Genomic DNA, 21,794 nt, shown 5'->3' with positions numbered 1-21,794 from the left:
AAAGTCAAAAAGGAAGTCATTACTCCCATTTCCTTGTATAACCACTAGTAAGTTAGGTATGTAGGCTGTCTTCCTTGTCAGCATTTATCTATTTAACAAATGTCTATATAGAACCTTCAGGGGAGTACTGTCATTCCTCCCATTTTACAGCTAAGGAAGTTCCGTGATTTGTACAAGGAAGCACAGCCGGTGCACAAGAAGGCTGGCACTGGACTCACATGTGTGACTCTAGATTTGGGCTCCTCACCTCCACCCTGTGCCAATTCTCAGTACTTAACAGGACCTACCTTCATATCTATTCCATAGTATTTCATTATATAAAAAGAAAACTATAACTTATTTAGTATTTCCCCGAGTGATGGACATTAGTTGCTTATAATTCTTTTTTTTTTTTCTTCAACTTTAAAGTTCAAGGCTACATGTGCAGGATATACAGAGTTGTTACATAGGTAAATGTGTGCCATGGTGGTTTGCTACACAGATCATCCTGTCACCTAAGTATTAAGCCCAGCATCCATTAGCTATTCTTCCTGATGCTCTCCCTCTCCAACCTGACAGGCCTCAGTATGTGGTGTTCCCCACCATGTGTCCATGTGTTCTCATCATTCAGCTCCCACTTATAAGTGAGAACATGTGGTATTTGGTTTTCTGTTCCTGGGTTAGTTTGCTGAGAATCATGTCTTCCAACTCCATCTATGTCCCTGTAAAGGATATGATCTCATTCCTTCCTATGGCTACATAGAATTTCATGGTGTATATGTACCAGTATAATTCTTTTGTAATTAAATAATCAGGGGGAACACCAGATCTTCTTACATTCTTGTGTGAGTATTTCTGTAGGACAGATTTCCATACATTGAATGGTTGGGTCAAAATAAAATAAAATTTTGATCTCCAGATATGGTTAGATTACTGAGAGCTTATTCTGTGCCAGGGTTATACTAATAAACTTGTCACAGTCCTCCTAACCACCCTCTGAGATAGGTACTATTATTATCCCTATTTTGTACATGTTCAAAGCCACATAAGTAACTGGGCAAAGTCTTGAATCCCGGCAGTGTGGCACTAGATTCTGCTTCTCAGCCATGGTTTATAACCAAGCTAGTTATCAAAATCATATTTTAGTGCTTGGTTTTGTCATTCTTCTAACTTACTATAAGGCTGAGTTAACAACCTGAGCTGACAGAAGGGTCTGATGATGCAAATGTGGTTGGAACACCCTGTAGTCTTATATCAGTCTACAGGTTGGATGAGAAAGGGAGCCATGATTAGCTGGAACATGAGACTTATTTGCTCTTGGAAGAGGTGAAATAACAGTCAAAAAAAATCCCTTTTTTGTAAACTATTTTATGCCAGGAAACTAACTTTAGAAATGTGTTTTCCTGTTTGGATTGTGGGTACTTTGTAAGAAATTCACACTGTCTCTCAAAGGTTCAGAACACTTGAGATAGTCAGGGAATTATATCATACATTATATATAAGAATTACTGGCATCTCAGCTTCACTTAGCCAAGGCCACATGATATTAGTCCAGGTCTTGGCCAACCAACTGAGCTAACTATGAGACCCACTTACAGTGCTCGAGTGTTGAATCCAGACTTTCTGGTAGGAAAGATCAGAAGGAAGTAGGGAGTTTGCCAAGCAGGGACATGGGTAAAAACAGTATCTCTATGCAGAGATAATTTTGTCTCCAATCCATTACTGATGTTGAACACTCCTCAGTGGTATTACTTCCTTGGTGATGTCCAGGCTATATATGCTTTCTGAATCCCTGAGCCATAGAGATTTATGGAATTGGACTTTGCCAAGTAAGTCTACCTAGCCATCGAAGATAGCATGCCTACTTGTTGTCACAGGTGTCTTCTCTCACCAGCATAGAGGGTACGACCACAGCGTCATAATCTTCTGTCCTTCGTGGCTGCCGCATGTAATATCCAAACTGCTGGGAGCCAAAGGGGCCTCTGCCTATACATGATTAAATCATTGCATTAGAGATTTCATTACCTTGAAATGTAAATTACTAGCAAGTGAACTTACTCTTCACATTTTTAGTCCTTTTATTTGTGTGTGTGTGTTTCAGTGTTTCCTAGCAGGTTGGCAGCTTTGGAAGATAATTATGTAGCAGTTGGCTTAGAACAGTGGTTTCTCATTCATGGCTTCATGTTAGAATCACCTGGGGAGCTTTTAAAACTCCCATTGCTCATGCCAAATCCCAGACTGATTAAATCAGAATCTCTGGGGGTGGTGCCCAGGCATCAGTATTTTTTAAAGCTCCCAAGTGATTGCAGTGCAGCCAAGATTGAGAACTGTTGGCTTAGAAGGGACCTTCTCTTTTTCATTCATAATGTTTTTATCTGTACCTCATTTTCTGCAGTTGAAGTGAATTTTAAGAATAGATTATTGTTGCCCAAAAACCTCGCTCAAACTTTAGCATACATCAGAATCACTGAAGAGGCTTGTTAAAGCCCGGGTCGCATAAATTTTCTCATTTCTTCTGGGATAAGCCCCACTCTTAGAATTCCTGATTTAGTAGGTCTGGGTTGGAACCCAAGACTGCATTTTTAACAAGTTCCCAAGCCATGATGCTACTGCTGGTACTGGAAACACACTTTGAGAGCCTCTGTTCTAATCCCTTCCTCTCACCTTCTTTCTGCTCTTTACTTTTCCACCAGCAGTGGCCAGGGCTGCTGCCTCTGACAGTCCATACAATATCAATAAGAAAGGCAATTAATGCATGAGGATGTTTAACCTGTTACTCCACCTCAAAGTAATCATACAATCTAACTAAAAAGAATTTACTGTATATGCAAATACAACCTCCTCTGCATGCATAATTGCTCCCCTTAAGTCCTTTCTAATACAAAATCAAAGCCACCACTGAATAGATTTCTGGTGTCCAAAATGGACCTCGGATTCCACTTTCCCACAGAAACAATTTTATGGATGCTGGTTAGGTACAGCTGAAATCATGCTGTTAAAACCATTCTTCAAGAATATTGTAGGCTCAGAGAGACTTTGATGGTCTGCTTCCCATTTGAAGAACCCAATTTCTGAGTTTCAAAGAACCAATTTTTAAACAAACTCCTAGAACGTAACTTGTTTAACATTTGCCTGCAACTGAAACATTTGACTTATTTTCTTTATAGTTATTTTACCCTTTATATTTGGAACTAAAGTATGGGAGAAAGGATTTGTCATGATTCAGTTAACATTTATTAGGGGACCACAACATACCTGGCACTGTGCTATTTACTGGGTATATAAAGAAGGAAAAGATAGTCCCTGCCCTAGAAGAGCTCATATTCTAGGTGGGAAAATATATCTATGGAGCAAATAAAAAAATATTTACCAAGTTATCGATGTGATATGTGCAATAATGAAGAATTGATGAAGGAGGCATCTGTTCTTCTGAGTGAGAGAGAGAAAGAGAGACATTGATGGTGTGTGTGGTGGAGCATGGACCAGGTATGGGTGTGTTTGGTAGGAGGAAGAAGCATGTTTAAGAGTCTCAGAATCAGTGAGAGATTGTTAGGGCTTAATGACCAAGGAGAGTTCCCCATGCAGAAAAGAGGTTAAAGGGCATTCTAGGATGGTGGAAGAGTGTGAATGCAGAGGGGAGTACTCTACAGAAGAAAGGCAAGTAGTCAGCTGAGTTCCCCAGGTGGTGTGATTGGAGAATGACTGGGAAGGGCATTGACCACCCCACAAAGTCAGAGTCTTGTTTCAGAGGAAGAAATGAGAAGAGTTATGCTAAGTCAGCATATGTGATATTTGCACCTCTATCCCATATTTTAGTATCTTTCTTCTCCTGTATATTCCCCAATACCCTGAGGAAGACAGTTTCAATTTCAACAAAATATTAATACTTTGAAAATGTCTGAAATCGGTTTTCAGACTGTGCTCTGAGAAGCCCCCTTTGTGCTTGACTGGGGTGAGGTCAAAAGAGCAGTCAGGGACCCACCAGAGCTCCCCCACTGACTCTGCTATTATCCATCCACCTCTCAAGCTTTTCTTTGGACAATTCCACTTATTAGGCACATCTAAGAATATTATATTTGAAAAAGGGTACACAGTTAGAAAAGTATTAAAACCAGTGTAATTAATCCTCGCATGTTTAGTAACAGTCTGACGACTTGGTGTGGGTAGCCACATATCTCAGCTGCTGGCCAAAGGATAAATGTTCTCAGATAATCAGCTGAAGAGAGGAATCAGGCAGGTGTCAATGTGGATGTGTGAGCAGTGATAATTGTTGGTATGATAAGCCTTTAGTTGGCCACAAGAGATAATGAAAATATCATATACCCCCAGAATGAACACTTGAAAATCAATGTTAGAATTTTCTTATGAAGGCTGGGTGCAATTGCTCACACCTGTCATCCCAGAACTTTGGGAGGCCAAGGCAAGAAGATCACTTAAGGCTAGGAGTTTGAGACCAATCTGGGCGAGATAGCAAGACCTTGCCTCTACGAGAAATTTAAAAAATTAGCCAGGGTATGTGCCACACTGCCTTGCCTGGGCACTGATACCTGAACACTGAGTTTGGGCCCGTGGAGATGAACCCTTTAACTAAGGTGAAGCTGATCAATGAGCTGAATGAGCGAGAGGTCCAGCTTGGGGTGGCCGATAAGGTGTCCTGGCACTCCGAGTACAAGGACAGTGCCTGGATCTTCCTGGGAGGGCTTCCTTATGAGCTGACTGAAGGGGACATCATCTGTGTGTTCTCACAGTATGGGGAGATTGTTAACATTAATCTCATGTGGGACAAGAAGACTGGGAAATCCAAAGGATTCTGTTTCCTCTGCTATGAAGACCAGAGGAGCACAATTCTGGCCATTGACAATTTTAATGGGATCAAGATCAAAGGAAGAACTATCCGAGTGGATCATGTGTCTAACTATTGCGTTCCTAAGGACTCAGAAGAAATGGATGATGTGACCAAAGAGCTCCAGGAGAAGGGCTGTGGGGCTCGTACCCCCTCACCAAGTTTGTCTGAGAGCTCTGAAGATGAAAAACCAACAAAAAAGCGCAAAAAAAGACAAAAAGGAAAAAAAGAAAAAGAGACAACTGACTGGGAGGTACAGGCAGAGCAACCATCCTCTTCGTCACCCAGAAGCAAGACAGTAAAGGAAGAGGACGACCCTGGCCCTAAGAAGCACAGCAGCAAGAACTAGGAGAGAGCTCAGAAGTCAGTGCCTAGGGAGGGGCGGAAGCTCCCCAAGGCCAGGACTGCCTACTCTGGTTGGGCAGAGAACCGAGAGAGGGAGCTGAAGAATGAGAAACCCAAGCACGAGCACAGGTCCTCAAGCAGGAGGGAGGCAAGAGAAGAAAAGACCAGGGATAAGGACAGAGGGCGGAGCTCAGGCACACTTTCTAGCCTGTACAACGGGCGTTCTGAAGGGCGTAGTCATAGAAGTAGAGGTAGGAGCCGAGATAAATCCCATAGGCATAAAAGGACCCAGCGCTGCCGGGAGCAGGAGTCTTTGAATTCCAGTGACTGTAGGCGTCACTGAAGACTGTTCAGCTGCTCGGTAGATTTGGAAATAATTATGTTTTTTAAATGCAGTCAAATTCAGTTGGATTGTTACTATTTTTGTATCTAAAACTCCTGGGGCTGGATTCTTTTAACCCCTTGAGTATTAGAGTCATTGAGAGGGCTGCAGCTACATATCCTGGATATTCTTCGTACCATTCATTGTCCCTGAACCAGAGTACGTGCCCTGAATGTTGATTCATAAATATGGCTCTTGAACCTGTAGACCCAATTGAAGATGGAATTTTCAGGAAAGGGAAAATACCAGATAATTCTAGAATTCTAGTTTTGTGTTTGATGTTTAGAGCTCAGCATCGTGGGACCTTTCCAGTTACTAGGTTTGGACAGCTTGATGTGAATGAATGGGATAGGATTTTTAAGATCAACCAGCTCCATGCCCAAAACCTCCTGTTTAAAAAAATGTTTAATGTCTTTTCTTTTTCATTACAACTTTTTTGTTTGATAGGCCTCTTTCCAAATTTTTTCCTTGCAATGTATTTATTATTTATTTGTATTGAGGTGAAATTCACATAACATAAAGTTAACCATTTTAAAGGGAACAATTCAGTGACATTTGGTACTAAACATCCACAATGTTGTGTAACCATCGCCTCTATCTAGTTCCAAAACATTTTTTATCATCCCAAAATGAAACCCTGTACCCATTAAACAAGAACTCTCCATTTCCTCCCTCCTCCCCATCCCTAGCAACCACCAACTGACTTCCTGTTTATGGGTTTGCCTATTCTGGATATTTCATATAAATAGAATTATACCAAAAAAAAAAAAAATTAGCCGACATAGTTGTGTGTGCGTTTAGTCCCAGCTACTTGGGAGGGTGGGTGGACTGCTTGAGCCTAGGAGTTTGAGGCTGCAGTGAGCTCTGATCGTCCACAGTACTCCAGCCTGGGCAACAGAGAGACACTCTGTCTCAAAAAAAAAAAAAAAAAACTTATGAGGAAAAACTAAATTTTTTAAACATTTTATATCATTTTTTGTACTTTTAAAATTGTAGTGCTTCTTGATCTATTACCTGTACTTACTGTCCTGTTCAAGATAATAATATGCTGTGTTAGTTAGTATGTTATGGCAAGAATATGACACTTGCTGATTTGGTTTAGCAAGTAGTGTTATTAGGAATTAAAATATTTTGCACTACATTTAATTTTCTAATTATTTATGTCATGTTTAGATAATTGTTAATTTAGTTTTAAGCATCTAAGACAAAAAAAGACTTGCCTCCTTATTCTTTACTTACGTATAACCTTTGCATTTAAATATAGATTAGCTGCCCTGAGGTGATGATGTAATCCTTCCTGGGAACCAAAGTGTCATGACTTTACATTTTATCATTTCTTCCTGCTGGGGAGACAGAAAAAAAGACCTGAAGAAAATAGCCCAAAGAGATGTTTAGGTACAAAAGAAACAACTACGGAAGAAAAGAACAGTATAAAATTAAAAACCTGGTGTCTTAGTTCACTCGTGCTGCTATAACAAAATACTACAGACTGGGTAATTTATGAAGAACAGATACTTATTTCTTACAGTTCTGGAGGCTAGGAAGTTCAAGAGCAAGGCACCAGCCTTGGTGTGTGGTGAGGGCCGCTCTCTGTTTTCAAGATGGTGCCTTGTTGCTGCATCCTCCAGCAAGGAGGAATGCTGGGTCCTTACGTGGTAGAGGGGGTGGAAGGACAAAACAGTGTATACTTTCTCTAAATCTTTCCTTTCTTTTCTTTTCTTTTTTGGAGATGGAGTAGCACTCTGTCACCCAGGCTGGAGTGCAATGGCGCTATCTCATCTCACTGCAACCTCTGCCTCCTGGGTTCAAGTGATTCTCCTGCCTCAGCCTCCCGAGTAGCTGGGATTACAGACATCCACCACTGCGCCTGGCTAATTTTTGTATTTTTAGTAGAGACGGGGTTTCACCGTTTTGGCCAGGTTGGTCTCAAACTCCTGACCTCAAGTGATCCACCTGCCTTGGCCTCCCAAAGTGCTGGGATTGCAGGTGTGAGCCACCACACCCCAGCCTGAAGCCTCTTTTATAAGGGCATTAATCCATCCATGAGACAGAACCCTCATGACTTAATCACTTTCTAAAAGGCCCTGCCTTTTAATACTACCACAGTGGGGATTTTCAATTTGAATTTTGAGGGGGTCATAGCTTCAAAACATGGCACCTGGGGAAGAACATTATGTGGTGTGGTGGCCAGAGCACTGGAGTTCTGAATTGTGGCTCCAGCTGTGCCACTAGTTGTGTGCCCTTGGCCTTTTCATTAACATCTCCATGGTATACTTTCCCCTTCTGAGAAGTGTGTTGGGGAGAGGGGTTGGGTGGGAGTGGGATGCTTGAAGCCAAGAAGTTCTAAATTGCATTCAGTTCAGTGTGATGGAAGGAATATAGAATTTGGAGTCCAGTGGCAAGAGCTCAGATCCAGATCTGACTCACCTGTCTGTGACTTTATGCAGGTTATTTAACTTAGCAGTGTCCTTCCCTAGAAAATGATGCCTATGATTCCTACCTTCACTACATGAGATGAAGTACATGAAAGGGCCAGGGCATGTTTCTGATAGCTAAATTTCATCACAAGAAGGAAAATACATCTGCAAAAGCATTCCATCACATGATAGAAGGATGGTAGGTACAGCACGTGTAAGGAAAATAGATATGTAACTCTTAAAATTTGAAAATGGCTTAAATAAGCCTGTGGGGAATATTTTTAAGAATCAAGTTGATTCCTTTTAAACTCTTTTACTGAACTAACAATACATATTAAGTGCTTATCATTTATGCCCTTAAGGAGCTCACAGTCTAATTGGTTAGTCACTCCTTTTTCTTTCTTTTTAAAAATATTTTTCCTTCAGTTTTAATTGTAGGCCAACAATTATTTATTTGGAGGTGATGTAGGACCTTCTTTCTCTTATACTGAATTAATATTTACTCTATTGATTCCTAGGTCTGAGCATCTGGTTTTATTTCTAAGCAGATGCTTAGAAATGATGAACCCATTTTTCTTGGTGCTGAGTGAGCATTTCTTAACAGACCTGGACTCTCCAGTGCTTTCCGGAGGAAAGAGCTGACTATAGCAGAACAATGCTGAGGCATGGCCAAACCTTCAGAGGAGCACCAGTGTCACGCCGGGTCTTCTCTGTTTCAGCTCTTCAACCCTTAATTGCCAATAGAGGCATTTTCAAGAAAATGTTGAAGATAATTTCAGGAATGTAGGATTGAAATAGTAGGGCAATGTAGATGATAGAATTGAGAAACACTAACAGAGCTAAGGAGTGACAGCTTTAAACAATATTTTAAAATTTATATACAATTAGAAGAATAAATAGACTTATAGAAAGAGATTTTCATCCCAATTACCTGGTAATGTTATTGAATACTTTTTTTATTACAATCTGTGATAAAATGCCATTTATGTAACCAATAAGACATAGTGTGGCCATTGAGCCAAGTTTGTGGTTTACCTTTGACTGTAGTTAAAACAAGTGTGATGAATGAACAATTGCTGTTACAGCTGGATACAAGCAGGACTTTGTAAGAAGAGTCTTGAAATCTTTAGTTGAAGTCTGTTTCTCACCACTGTACTGAAGCTGAAAGTGTTTCAAAGCTAGTAGGCAGCCTTCTTTTGATGGATCTTATTCACTTGAAATTAAAGACAGAAGCTCTCCTAATCACAAAAATTCTTTTGCCATAATTAATAACTTGGGAATTTTCAATTGCTTTTGAGTACAGTAAGAAAATTAAGGAAATTACACATTTTGGATGTGCTCAGTACCTTACAACAGGAATAGTTTCAGCTATGTCTGTCAAAATGATAAGTATGCTCTACCTTTGATTTGAATACCCACCCTCTCTTCTAGTATATGTCAAATCCTAGAGCTGAAGCTCCCCAGGGATTTGGTACTGCTGGTTCTGTTATAAAAACGAGCCAATAAATGTATAGGCTGGAAGTGGCATTTACCAGGGAAATATGCCTGAAATGAAATGAAGACCTACTTTCTAACATGCTTCTTTTTTAATCCTCTGCATACTGTGATGGAATTGTAGGTTGATGCTCCAGGCTTCCCCTTGAATGAATGCCTGTGGGCTAGGCTAGAAGCTGTTTTCTTTGTGGTTTGTCTCCTGTCCAAACCCATGGGAAGCCCAAGCTCCTTTCGTTTTCATTCTTTTCTAACTCTAGTGCTTTTGAACACAGAACCCCCATCCTCCCACCACCCAAACTCCACATTCCAACCCCATGATTTCATGGTACCTGGCATGTCTCCCCTGCCATGCCGTCAGGCCGCCTGCTGACTCCTGCAGAGGGAACAGACGGGAACATAAACTCACTGCAGAAGAGCAGGATGCTCTCTGTATATTTTTAAGACCAGGTATCCAGTTCCCATTTAGAGGCTGTATTTTTTTAACAGCGCCTTGAAAATTGAACAAAACACTTCTCGTTGGTCTCATTGCTTGATAATATCATTCCCTCTGCACTAATGTATAGAATCCCAGGAACTAGAGAATGGAAAAGATGTATTAGATCATTTCTAGCCCATTCCCACTGGTCACAATACTTTTTTCCCACAGTCTCTTCTCTGGTGCTTTTCTCTTCTAGTTTTCTCAAGAATTTGTTTTCTCCATTTCTCCTGGGGAATAATTTCTGAGTTTGAAGATGGAGGAATATATGTGAAAATATTCCTATTATTTTCAACTTAAAATTCCTAGTCTTTATAACCCTTTACATTACCATAAACAGTCCCTTATCTTCCTAGGTCAAGTATTTCAGGATGGTATTCTTTTCCTTTCCATTTATTAACTTCAGAGTTTGTTTTTCTGCTTTGCTTTCTCTCTTCATCAATCAGTCCCTAAAGCCCATTAATCATTTCTTACTGCACTGAAAATTCCTTTGCTTATTCCCATATCAGGAATCCAGAGCTGGTTAGGGTCCCTAGGTCCTGGAGGAAGCCTCGCTAATAGGTACTCATTCTATGCTAACTTCTCTCTCTCTCTCAATTCTCAAGTAGGAATTATTTTAAAAATATTGTTTCTAGATTATGATTTGGGGATTTCATCACTTGAAAGCCTTTTATGTGTGTGTTTGTGATTTTGAGTGTAAGATTATATTTGTTCTCAATTACCTGAAAGATGTTTTTCATATCCTCAGAGCCACAGATCATTTGGGTTTCCTCCTCAGTTCCTGGATCAAGCCCAATTCTGGACCATGGAGCTATGATGTAGCATTCTATTTTAGGGCTATCATCTTAGGAGTTGAGAGGAAAATAGACTATATTTGTAGGATTTGGAATACTTGGGGAAAAGGAAGTGCCAAATTTAAGTAACCTTGGCACTCACATATCAAAAGTAGATTAGCTCTCAGGAGCTAGCATTAGGTATAAAAAAGACTTAACATGGCTTGTGGCTTCCTGGATTGGAGGACTCAATATTATAAAGATGTCAGTTCTCCCCGAAACAATCTATAGATGCAGTGTGATCTCAGTCAGCAACCCCAACCAGCAATTGCAGCTTCTAATCTGATCTAAAAAGAAGAAGCAAAAAATGAACAGGGTTTTTTTTTCTCTTGGGACTTGACAAGATGATTCTAAAATATATTGATACGTATAAAGGGCCAAGGATGGATAAAGTACTCTTGAAGAAAAAGAAGGTGGAAAGCCTCACTTTAGCAGGTTCCAAGACATATTTTTAAAAAGCAATGTGATACTGACACAGTGACAGACAGATAGACTAATGAGTCAGAATTGAAAGACCAGACCCTTACCAGATTCTTCATAGAGGGATCCTTGATTTATGATGGCGATGGAATTTCAAAGCAGTGGGAAGAGACAGTCTTTTCAATAAATGGTGCTAGAATAATCAGATATTCATATAGGAAAAAAAGAAGAAATTAGATGCTTACCTCACACCATATGCAAAAAAACTCCAGATGGATACAGACCTAAATGTGAAGAGTAAAGATAAAACTTCAAAGTGCACACACACACACATTTTGTATATGCATATGTGTGTGTGTGTCTAGCTATATGTATGTATCCATATATGTGTGCACACACACACACACACACACACGTGCACCTTCATAACTGCAGGGTATTGAAAGATTTCTTCTATGATACAATAATCTGTTATCAGAAGTTATATATCTGATTCATAAAATTAAGTACTTATCTTTATCAAAAGATAATATAAATAGAAGACAGCCATACAATAAGACAATATATGCCCTACATGTAATTGACAAAATATTAGCATCTAGAATATGTACAGATTCTGAAATCAATACAAGACAATCCAATCTGAGAAAAACAGGCAAAATAATTTAAATAGGCTCTTCATAGAATAGGAGGTAAAAATAGGTAGTAATCATAAAAAGAGTTCCCAACTTCTTTAATAATCAAAGAGAATTAAACCATAATGAGATTCTACCTCATTTCCATCAGATTAGCTAAAAATAAAAAGACTGCTAATACCAAGTGTTGATGAGGATATGGAACAACAGGAACTTGGTAGAAAGTGTATAATGTTACATACTTAGGAATAGTTCACTGTATTGAAGTACTACAATTGAAGATACGTATACATACCTTATGACTCAGCAATTCTACTCCTAGATATATACACTAGAGAAACTTGGCTCATAATACATTAAGATACCTGTATAATAGTGGTCTTTTTTGTCCCTGTAATTTTTTATTTTGCAAATTTTTAAACTGACTGAAAAGTTGCAAAATTAATACAATGAATATAATAAAGTCTTAATAGATGGTAGCTAAGCAAAGCATAGTAGCTAGTAGAGAGAGCATACATGGGCTTTGAAGTCAGTGATATCTGGCTTGAAACCTCAACTCCACCACTTACTAGCTGTGTGACCATGGGCAATCTAGTTAAATCTGTGAGCCTCACGTCTCTCATCTATAAACTGGAGGTAATAATATGCCTACCATATTAGGTATTAAAATGATTAAATGCATTAATATATGTAAAGCACTGGGCATAAATGCTTGCAACATAGTTGTTCAGTAAATTATTGCTGCTATTGTTGTTTTGCTGTGGTGGTGGTTAAAAATGATAATGATGCATTATATTTTCTCAGGGCCTTTTAGTTACAGCATATTTATTGATACATACTCATTTTTGGTTTTTCACTATGGAATGTATTATAAAATAATTCAGGGGAAAAATAGCAATTTTTTTTACTTTGTATTGCATTTTTTTCTTTTCATTTTCCTATTATAACTTCAGTATTAGAAAGTACAAACCAAAGGGAAAATATGACCAGAGTAAAAATGCTTTTTATAATTTAAATAATTATGTAGAATTAAAATTTCCTTTTGAAGAATTGAAAACCGAAATATGATTTTATTAAAAGTAAAAGGAAACCAAGGCATAGAAAATTTAAATAACCTTATTAAGAAGTAATATTAGAAATAGAGTGTATGTTTTCTAATTTCTAGCCCAAGATCTCATACACCAAATTATAATATCAACAATATAAAAAAATCTTAAGGCAATAGTAGTAGCCTTTAGCACTAATGCTAAGGCCTTCATTTCCTTAACTGCAAAATAAATTAAATGACACGAAAAACCCTTGAGGCCTCTTTAATCTCCAGTGAAATTTCATTCTATGTCTGAAGGCTTCCTCGTTGACCACCAAACCTCAGTTATCTTTTCCTCTTGGGAATTCCTCTCTGAACCCTATTCTGTATCATTCCAAACTGGTCATGATCATGTTACCATGTTATATCTTTACTTATCTTTTCATAAACAATACCCTCTATCTCCAATTAGATCACATGCTCTTGGGGACGCAGATCTTTTCCTTTTTTTTTTTTTTGAGACGGGGTCTCGCTCTGTTGCCTAGGCTAGAGTGCAGTGGTGCAATCTTGGCTCACTGCAGCCTCCACCTCCCAGGTTCAAGCAATTCTCCCACCTCAGCCTCCGGAGTAGCTGGGATTAAAGGTGTACCACCACGCCCAGGTGATTTTTGTATTTTTAGTAGAGACGGGGTTTCACCATGTTGGCCAGGCTGGTCCCAAACTCCTGATCTCAGGTGATCCACCCTCTTCAGCCTCCCAAAGTGTTGGGATTACAGGCATGAGCCACCACGCCTGGCCGCAGATCTTTTCTTATATGTCTTTGCATTTGTACATGTTTGAGTGCAAAAACATTTTTAATATCATTTTTTTGTGCCTAGTAGCACCTAGCATAGTGATTTACAGTGTAGGCACAAAATAAACGGATGATGATGACTGTCAGATTGTAGTTTACAAAAATATAACTAGCTCCCATAGCTATGATAACATGGGCATAGGATTCATGGGATTCTGCCTCAAAAGCAAATATGCTTGTTTTCCTTTGTTCCAGAAAGACAGCAAGAAGCGAGTATTTTCCGGCATTCAACCTACAGGAATCCTCCACCTGGGCAATTACCTGGGAGCCATTGAGAGCTGGGTGAGGTTACAGGATGAATATGACTCTGTATTATACAGCATTGTTGACCTCCACTCCATTACTGTCCCCCAAGACCCAGCTGTCCTTCGGCAGAGCATCCTGGACATGACTGCTGTTCTTCTTGCCTGTGGCATAAACCCGGAAAAAAGCATCCTTTTCCAACAATCTCAGGTCAGCTTCTCAGATTAGAACTGAGAAAACTCTTATTTGTAGATTATTTGAGGAAAAAATGTTGAATGGTTCATACAGCCCCTGCTTGTGATTTTTAAAAAGTGTTTGAAGGTGACTTTTTCAAATGTGATTTTTTTCAGCTTAATGTTTTACTTGTACTTATATCATTAAGTATCATTATATTGCAAGAGTATTTTTCAGCTTTTCCTCCACTGTATTCGGTAAGTTTATGATGCTTCATATACCAAGAGTTGTGTTTCATTAGTACTTCTAGCCCTGGAATTGTTTTGCTATGCTGGGTTGCTTTCAAACTGATTACTTTGTGTTGTTGACTAATCTCCTTGTGATCAAGGATAGAAGTTAGTGACCAATAGTTTTATGTAATTCCAATGTTGCTTTATTAGATGTTCTATTTAGAAGGTCTGTTGGATAATTCCCATTGTTCATTCTTTGTATAATAGTTTTTGAGAAGATTTGATAGCACAAGTTGGGAAATTGGAAGACAAAGTCCCAGTGTCTTGTGTCTAAGCCAAGAAAGGCTTCATAGCAAAGCCAAAATATTTGACTCATATCTTCACTATGGATGAATCAGTTTATTCTTGGACAGGCCGATAGTCTGGCCTAGAGACAAGGCAATCAAGATACACCCTAGAAAAAGATGAAAATTCTAACTGGATCATGCCTTCATTATGTATCTGCTTTAACCTTAGGACAAAACCCAGCCAAGGAATGGTATGTTATACATGCTATGGTACATGTTAACATGCATGCATATATGCAACCTTCCTTGATTGTACATTTCTATCATTATTTTTATATATGTTTTGTTATACATAAAACTTAATGCAATGATTCTTACAGAGCAGACAGTTAAAAAATATGTGATAAACGAAAAGAGTATAATGATCCCTTGGCATCCAAAGAGTGTTGGCTCCAGGACCACCAAAGCTACCAAAATCTGCAGATGCTCAAGTTGCTTATGTAAAATGGAATCATATTTGCATATAACCTACACATATTCTCTCGTATACTTTAAACCATCTCTACATTACTTATAATAACCTAATACAATATAAATGCTATGCAAATAGTTGTTTACTGTATTGTTTTTTAATTTGTATTATTTTTCTATCATGGTATTGTTATTTTTTGATGCCTAAATACACACTGATTTCATATATATATATACTAATTTTTTAAATTTTTAGAGATTAGGAAGGTGTATGTGCAGTTTTGTCACGTGGATATGTTGTGTAGTGGTGAAGTCTGAGCTTTTAGTGTACCTGTCACCCAAATAGTGAACATTGTACTCAATAGGTGATTTTTCAACCAACACCCTCTTCCTGGCTTTTGGAGTCTCTAGTGTCTGTTATTTCTCTCTGAATGTCCATGTGTACCTATTGTTTAGTTCCCACTTATAAGTGAGAACATGCAATATTTGATTTTCTGTTTCTGAATGATTTCACTTAGGGTAATGGCCTGTATTTCATGTTGGCCTCCATGTTGCTGCAAAAGACATGATTTCATTCCTTGTTATGACTGTGTAGTATTCCATAGTGTATATATAGTGGCGGTGTTCTTTTTTATTAGTTGTTTTTTCCTAATATTTTCAATCTGCTGTTTGGTTGAGTCCATGGATGCAGAACACACAAATTCAGAGGGCCAACTGTATGTTTAAAAAATAAATGCAGTTATCAACTTTGTTGCCAGCTTGTAGATAATTTGATAAAATAATAGAATCTGATCTTTAAAAGGACCATAAAGGCAATTTACCTCAACTTCATTCCTTATAGTTGGTCAGGAAGGCTTTGCTTACACATGACTTTTCAAATTCAGCGTTGGACAGATCCAGTTACTATAAAATACTTGCTTTTACTGACCAAATATCTACCTCCATATAGTTTCCATTCATTCATTTAATTTCTGCTCTGTAAAAAACAATAAATCAACTCTGTTTCCACACAACTGCTCTTCAAATTCTTGGAAAGACATTTATTATGTACCATTTGTGTCTTACCCTGTAGGTCCTTACTGTATAGGTTTTGCCTTCTACAAACTAGCTGTCCCTGGGTCTCTCGCCTTCTTGGTCATCCTATCTCAAAAGCACTCTCACCTTCTTTCTGAAAAGAATGTGCCTGGAGCTTCACATCCATTGCCAATGTTGGAGAGCTGTTCATCATTAGAGCCACTTTTTGAGTCACCTAATGCATTTTGCAAAGCACATCATCTTCACTTCATCTAAGCTGTTTTTAATACAAGCTGGCTTTTGATCCTTAGCTGATACTATTTCTAAAAATTGTATTCCCAGCCACAAGTACCTATTTCCATACTTCTTGTAGATGAATGTCTAATCTCCACAAAGTAACCACTTGCCAGATTGGTTTTTAAAGTGATCTTTAATATTAAAGGCTTATTTACAACTACATCCTGTACTTGCACTTTGAGCTCAATCTCTCAGGAATGATTACCATAGTATAATTTTTTTTCACTTTGTAAAGGATTTTTAGCAGTGACCTTCATAAGCATCTAAAATTTGCAATAATTGAGATATGTTCTTCCACGTGGAACTTTGTTGTTCAAAATAGCAATTGAAGAGGTAACCCACAATATGGGAGACTTTGTAGAGACTTCCCCATTAAGGAGGGACAAAATTCACCTTCTCTTAAAATGGAACCTAATGAGCTCATTGGGTCTAGGTCAGAGAGTGGAAGGGACAGACTTGACTGGTATGTGCCCGTCTTCTCCTCATAGCCTTAATGCAGTTGTAAAGCTGTTTTATAATTCACCTCCTGCCATCCCTCACTTCAGCTCCATTGTGGAGAATTTTGATAGTTTGCCAGCAAAATTTAAGGGAGGTACTCATCTTGCCTACATTATACAATTTGTCTCACAAAGGCAATATGAAAAATTTCCTCAGGTGTCTTTGTAACCTAAGATAAATGGTCTTAGCCATTTCGTCCTTTGACTTAGGTAACCAACCTTACTACAACTCTATGGATGGATGGATGGATGGGATATTTTATCAGGCTTTCTTTCCCCCTTTTTAAAAAATGTAATTTTATTTAAAAATATTTTTAAAAATGTATAACAATAGAGAGAGTATATACTATACCCCATCACTTGTTAACATTTCATTATTTGTCTCACTGATGTTACTTTCTTTTCTTTTTTTTTTTTCTTTTTTGAAAGAGAGATAGGGTCTTGCTCTGTTGCCCAGGCTGGAGTGCAGTAGTGTGATCATAGCTCACTGCAACTTCGAATTCCTGGGCTCAGGATCCTCCTACCTTAGCCACCTGAGTAATAGCTAGGACTACAGGTGTATTCTACCACACCTGGCTTTTTTTTTTTTTTTTTTTTTTTTTTTGGAGAGACGGGATCTCACAACGTTGTCCAGGCTGGTATCAAACTCCTGGGCTCAAGTGATTCTCCCAACTTGGCCTTCCAAAGTGTTGGGATTATAGGAATGTGCCACTGTGCCTGGTTGATGTTATTTTCTTTGTTGAAGTATTTCAAAGCAGATACCACACATCATGGCATTCCAATCCCTAAATATTTTAGCATGCCACTATAAATTCAGGAAATTTTCTTACATAACCATAATACTGTAATGACGCCTAACAATGATAATTCCATATTATCATCTAATACCCAAATTACCCTGACTCTCCCAAAAATGACTTTTATAGTAGGCTTGTTTGAGTGAAGATCTACCAAGGTTCACATATTACATTTGATTATGGATCTTAAGTCTCTTTTTTTTATGCCTTTTGATTTGTTCATCAAATTTTATTTCCTGTAAAGTTAGTCCTGTGCTTAAAAAGAATTAAAACTTTGATTTTTTTATGCTTCTACTTTTTTTCACACCTTTGATATATTGATCAAGTTTTCTGTTTGCTATAAAGTTAATTATTTTGAACTTAAAAATAAACCTTAGTTTTTTAGTTGCTTTCTCTTTACACTAATCTGTGTTAACTGATCGTTAGTGACTATAAACTGCTGTCCCACATAGTTGCTCATCACCATTTTCATTAATTTGAGTAGAAGCTGTGCTTACCTACTGCCCATGGATTGCCTGGAAATGAATATTAGACATCAGCTTCTTTAGAATGGCCATAATGCTTCAGTTTGTTCATGGATGATGATGGAAAGGTCCTCCTCATGCCTTATCTTAGAGCCATGAAGGCATGTATTGGCTTTTGCTTCTTAGAACCATTTTCAAGTAGAAGTATAAGTGAGTAAACTAGTCTTCTGGAAACAGTTATTATCTTAGCCACATGACCCCATTATATACAGAGTTCTAGTAGGTGAAAGATCATCATGGTGATGACTTATGTTTTGTAATACAAAAATCAAGAAAAAAAGTCTTTTTTTCTTTTTCTTCTTTTTAACAGGCAATGCTAGGAAGAATTCTTTTTTCTTTATTTTAAATTGACAAATAAAAATTGCATATGTTTATGGTGTACAACATGATGCTTTGAAATATGTATACATTGTAAAATGGCTAAATCAAGCTATATAACATATATATTACCTCACATACTTACCTATCTTTAAGTGATTTTCAGGTATACAATACATTATTATTAACTATGGTCACCATATTGTACCATAGATCTCTTGAACTTATTCCTCTCGTCTAACTGAAATTTTGTGTCCTTTGACCAACATCTTCCCATTTCCTCTTACCCCATTCTACTGTGCTTCTATGAGCTCGATTTTTTAGATTTCACATATAAGCGAGCTTATGCTGTATTTGTCTTTCTGTGCCTGGCTTATTTCACTTAACAAAATGTCCTCTGGGTTCATCCATGTTGTCATAACTGACAGGATTTCCTTTTTCAAGGCTGAATAGTATTCCATTGTGTGTATATACTGTATTTTCTTTATCTGTTCATCTGTTGATAGACACTTAGGTTGATTCCATATTTTGGCTATTATGAATAGTGCTGCAATAAACATGAGAGTACAGATGTGTCTTTGACATACTGATTTTCTTTCCTTTGTATATATACCCATTAGAGGGATTGCTGGCTTATATGATAGTTCTGTTTTTAATTTTTTTGAGGAACCACCATACTGTTTTCCATAATGGCTGTACTAACTTACTTTCTCACCAACAGTGTGCATGGGTTCCCTTTTCTCCACATCTTTGCCAACACATATTATCTTGTTTTTGTTTTTGTTTTTGTTTTTTTGGACAGAATCTCGCTTTGTCAGTGCAGTGGCACAATCTTGGCTCACTGCAACCTCTGCCTCCCGGGTTCAAACAATTCTCCTGCCTCAGCCTCCCAAGTAGTTGGGATTACAGGCGCCTGCCACCAAGCTTGGCCAATTTTTGTATTTTTAGTAGAGACAGGGTTTCACCATGTTGGCCAGGCTGGTCTCGAACTCCTGACCTCAAATGATCTGTCCACCTTAGCCTCCCAAAGCGCTGGGATTACAGGCATGAGCCACCACACCTGGCTTGTTATCTTTTTAATAATAGTCATTTTAACAAGTGTGAGGTGATCAATCTGTATAGTCTCCAATAGAGGGGGGGCTGAAAAGAAAATAATCATATCATTTTCAGATTTATAAAAAAAATGCTTATTAGGAAACTTATTTATTTATTTATTTATTTATTTGTTTATTTATGACAGGGTCTCACTCTGTCACCCAGGTTGGAGTGCAGTGGTGGAGTGATAGCTCACTGCAGCCCCAAACTCCTGGGCTCAAGCAGTCCTCTTGTCACAGCCTCCCAAAGTGCTGGGAGTACAGGTGTGAGCCACTGTGCCTGGCCAGAAAACTATTTTTAAATGTGTAAGGCTGGCTGGACATGGTGGCTCACACCTGTAATACCAGCACTTTGGGAGGCTGAGGCAGGTAGATCCCTTGAGCTCAGGAGCTCCAGATCAGCCTGGGTAACAAGGTGAAACCCTGTCTCTACAAAAAAATTAAAAAATTAGCCAGGCGTGGTGTTGCATGCCTGTGGTCCCAGCTACTTGGGAGGGAGGCTGAGGCAGGAGAATCGGGTGAACCCAGGAGGCAGAGGTGGAAGTGAGCAGAGACCACGCCCCTGCACTCCAGCCTGGGTGACAGAGTGACACCTTATCTCAAAAAAGAAAAACACAATGTGTTAGGTTTACCAAGCTATTTCATGTATATGACTTCTCTCTTAATCATCAAAACAGCCACAGGAATTAAATATTACTGTTATCTTTCACTAATGAATAAATTAAGGTATGAAGAGATTAAGTAAATTGAAAATGTACTTAAAATGATCTTTGAGCAGTACCTGGTACTTAGTAAATACTCAGCATATAGAACTTTTTCATTAGCTGCCTAAGGTCACCCAGTTCGTAGGTGGCAAAGCCAGGGCTTTTACAGTTTTCCCCTAAAGCACCACTTACGGAAGATGTACTCATGAGGCGGGAACCTTGTTCTGTCCCCTGCCTACGCACCCTTCTCCAGCCCTCACGTCTCTGCTTCTGGAGATGCTTGTGGAGGGGAAGTGGGGAGTTGGAGCTGACCTCAAGGCCCTCATTATTTCTCACCTGAACAATTAAATTACTCTTTCACTCCTGCCCTAGCCTCACAGTTTGGCAGTTCATTCCCCACAAGGCAGCCACAGTCACCTTTCTACTAAAAACACATCAGCGTCTCTCTCCTGCCCTCATGTAAAAATCTAAACTCAGCTTAGCTAGAAATCCCTTAAAAAATGAAGCCCCAGAGTACACTAGGCCAGTGTTTCTTCTACTACACCACTCAGTTATGCAGACCTTTTATTACCAGTTTGTGTTTGGATGATCTGATTACCTTCTACCAATGACTCTTTAAAGCTGAAGAAAAAATAATTTCTTCTGGTTTAATTTTGAGAAGATTTGATAAATCAGTCCTTAACTTACAGAACAGATAAATTAGAGATTATTTATCTACATTTTTAAAAGGCTTTTTGCTATTTCCTTTATACTGGTACGTTTATAGTGTATTTAAGCATTTAATTGATCATTAAATATGTAACAGAAAGGATAAGAATTTAGAAAACAATTTTATTTAATGTTTTGGGAGCCAATTCCAGTTAACATTAGTTATACCCACCTCCCCATCACACAATTATTTACAAGTAAAATTAAGAATTTTTGAAATTATGAGTTAGAGAAAAATATTATTTTATAATGTGCTTTTTTCAGCTATATTCGTTGTGTTAAGCAAATTACTTACAGCTAAATTATAAAGGCTATTTTTCTGTGTGCTATTGTTGAACATTAGAAAATGTTCTAATGATGGCTTGAAATAGGGAAAGGATTTAGCTATGTTACAATGTTGACTTTTACCAGTAATTTTCATCTCCAATCCTTTGCATTCTTTCTCAGCAGTCTGACTGGAACAATTCAGACTTACTGAAGATTTTTCTCATTATTTTCTTTTTCTTTCTCTCCCACTGGCCTCTAGTCATGTGCTTCCCCTAAAATATGTTCACCATATGTGGGGAATTTTATAGACTCTCTCCTCTCAAAGGTGTGTGTGTGTGTGTATGTGTGTGTGTGAGAGAGAGAGAGAGAGAGTAAGAGAGAGAGAGACACGTCATGGGAAGGGAGTCATGCCTATGTGTGTGTTTAGCAGAGGTTTCCATCCCCACACCATAGTTAATGGTCTTTT

The 21,794-nt window shown here is 38.4% G+C and overlaps 1 protein-coding gene and 1 pseudogene across 3 annotated transcripts in view; both read left to right on the top strand.

Annotated features, from left to right (window-relative positions):
• WARS2 (tryptophanyl tRNA synthetase 2, mitochondrial) overlaps positions 1-21,794 on the top strand; it is a 110,199-nt gene that overhangs the window by 50,204 nt on the left and 38,201 nt on the right. For 2 of the 3 annotated variants that reach the window (XM_003806295.7, XM_055114443.3), the window contains exon 2: positions 13,899-14,156. In XM_003806295.7, the coding sequence (XP_003806343.3) occupies positions 13,899-14,156 (258 nt within the window). The remainder of the gene's footprint in view (positions 1-13,898; positions 14,157-21,794) is intronic. The other variant, XM_034929698.4, reaches the window with a different exon arrangement.
• LOC134730788 (RNA-binding motif protein, X-linked 2-like) lies at positions 764-5,525 on the top strand (annotated as a pseudogene).

Source organism: Pan paniscus, chromosome 1, assembly GCF_029289425.2.
Source record: "Pan paniscus chromosome 1, NHGRI_mPanPan1-v2.0_pri, whole genome shotgun sequence".
In the NCBI taxonomy this organism is placed as follows: domain Eukaryota; kingdom Metazoa; phylum Chordata; class Mammalia; order Primates; family Hominidae; genus Pan; species Pan paniscus.
Note: the sequence above shows the minus strand (reverse complement) of the source record. Positions and strands in the feature narration are given on the sequence as shown.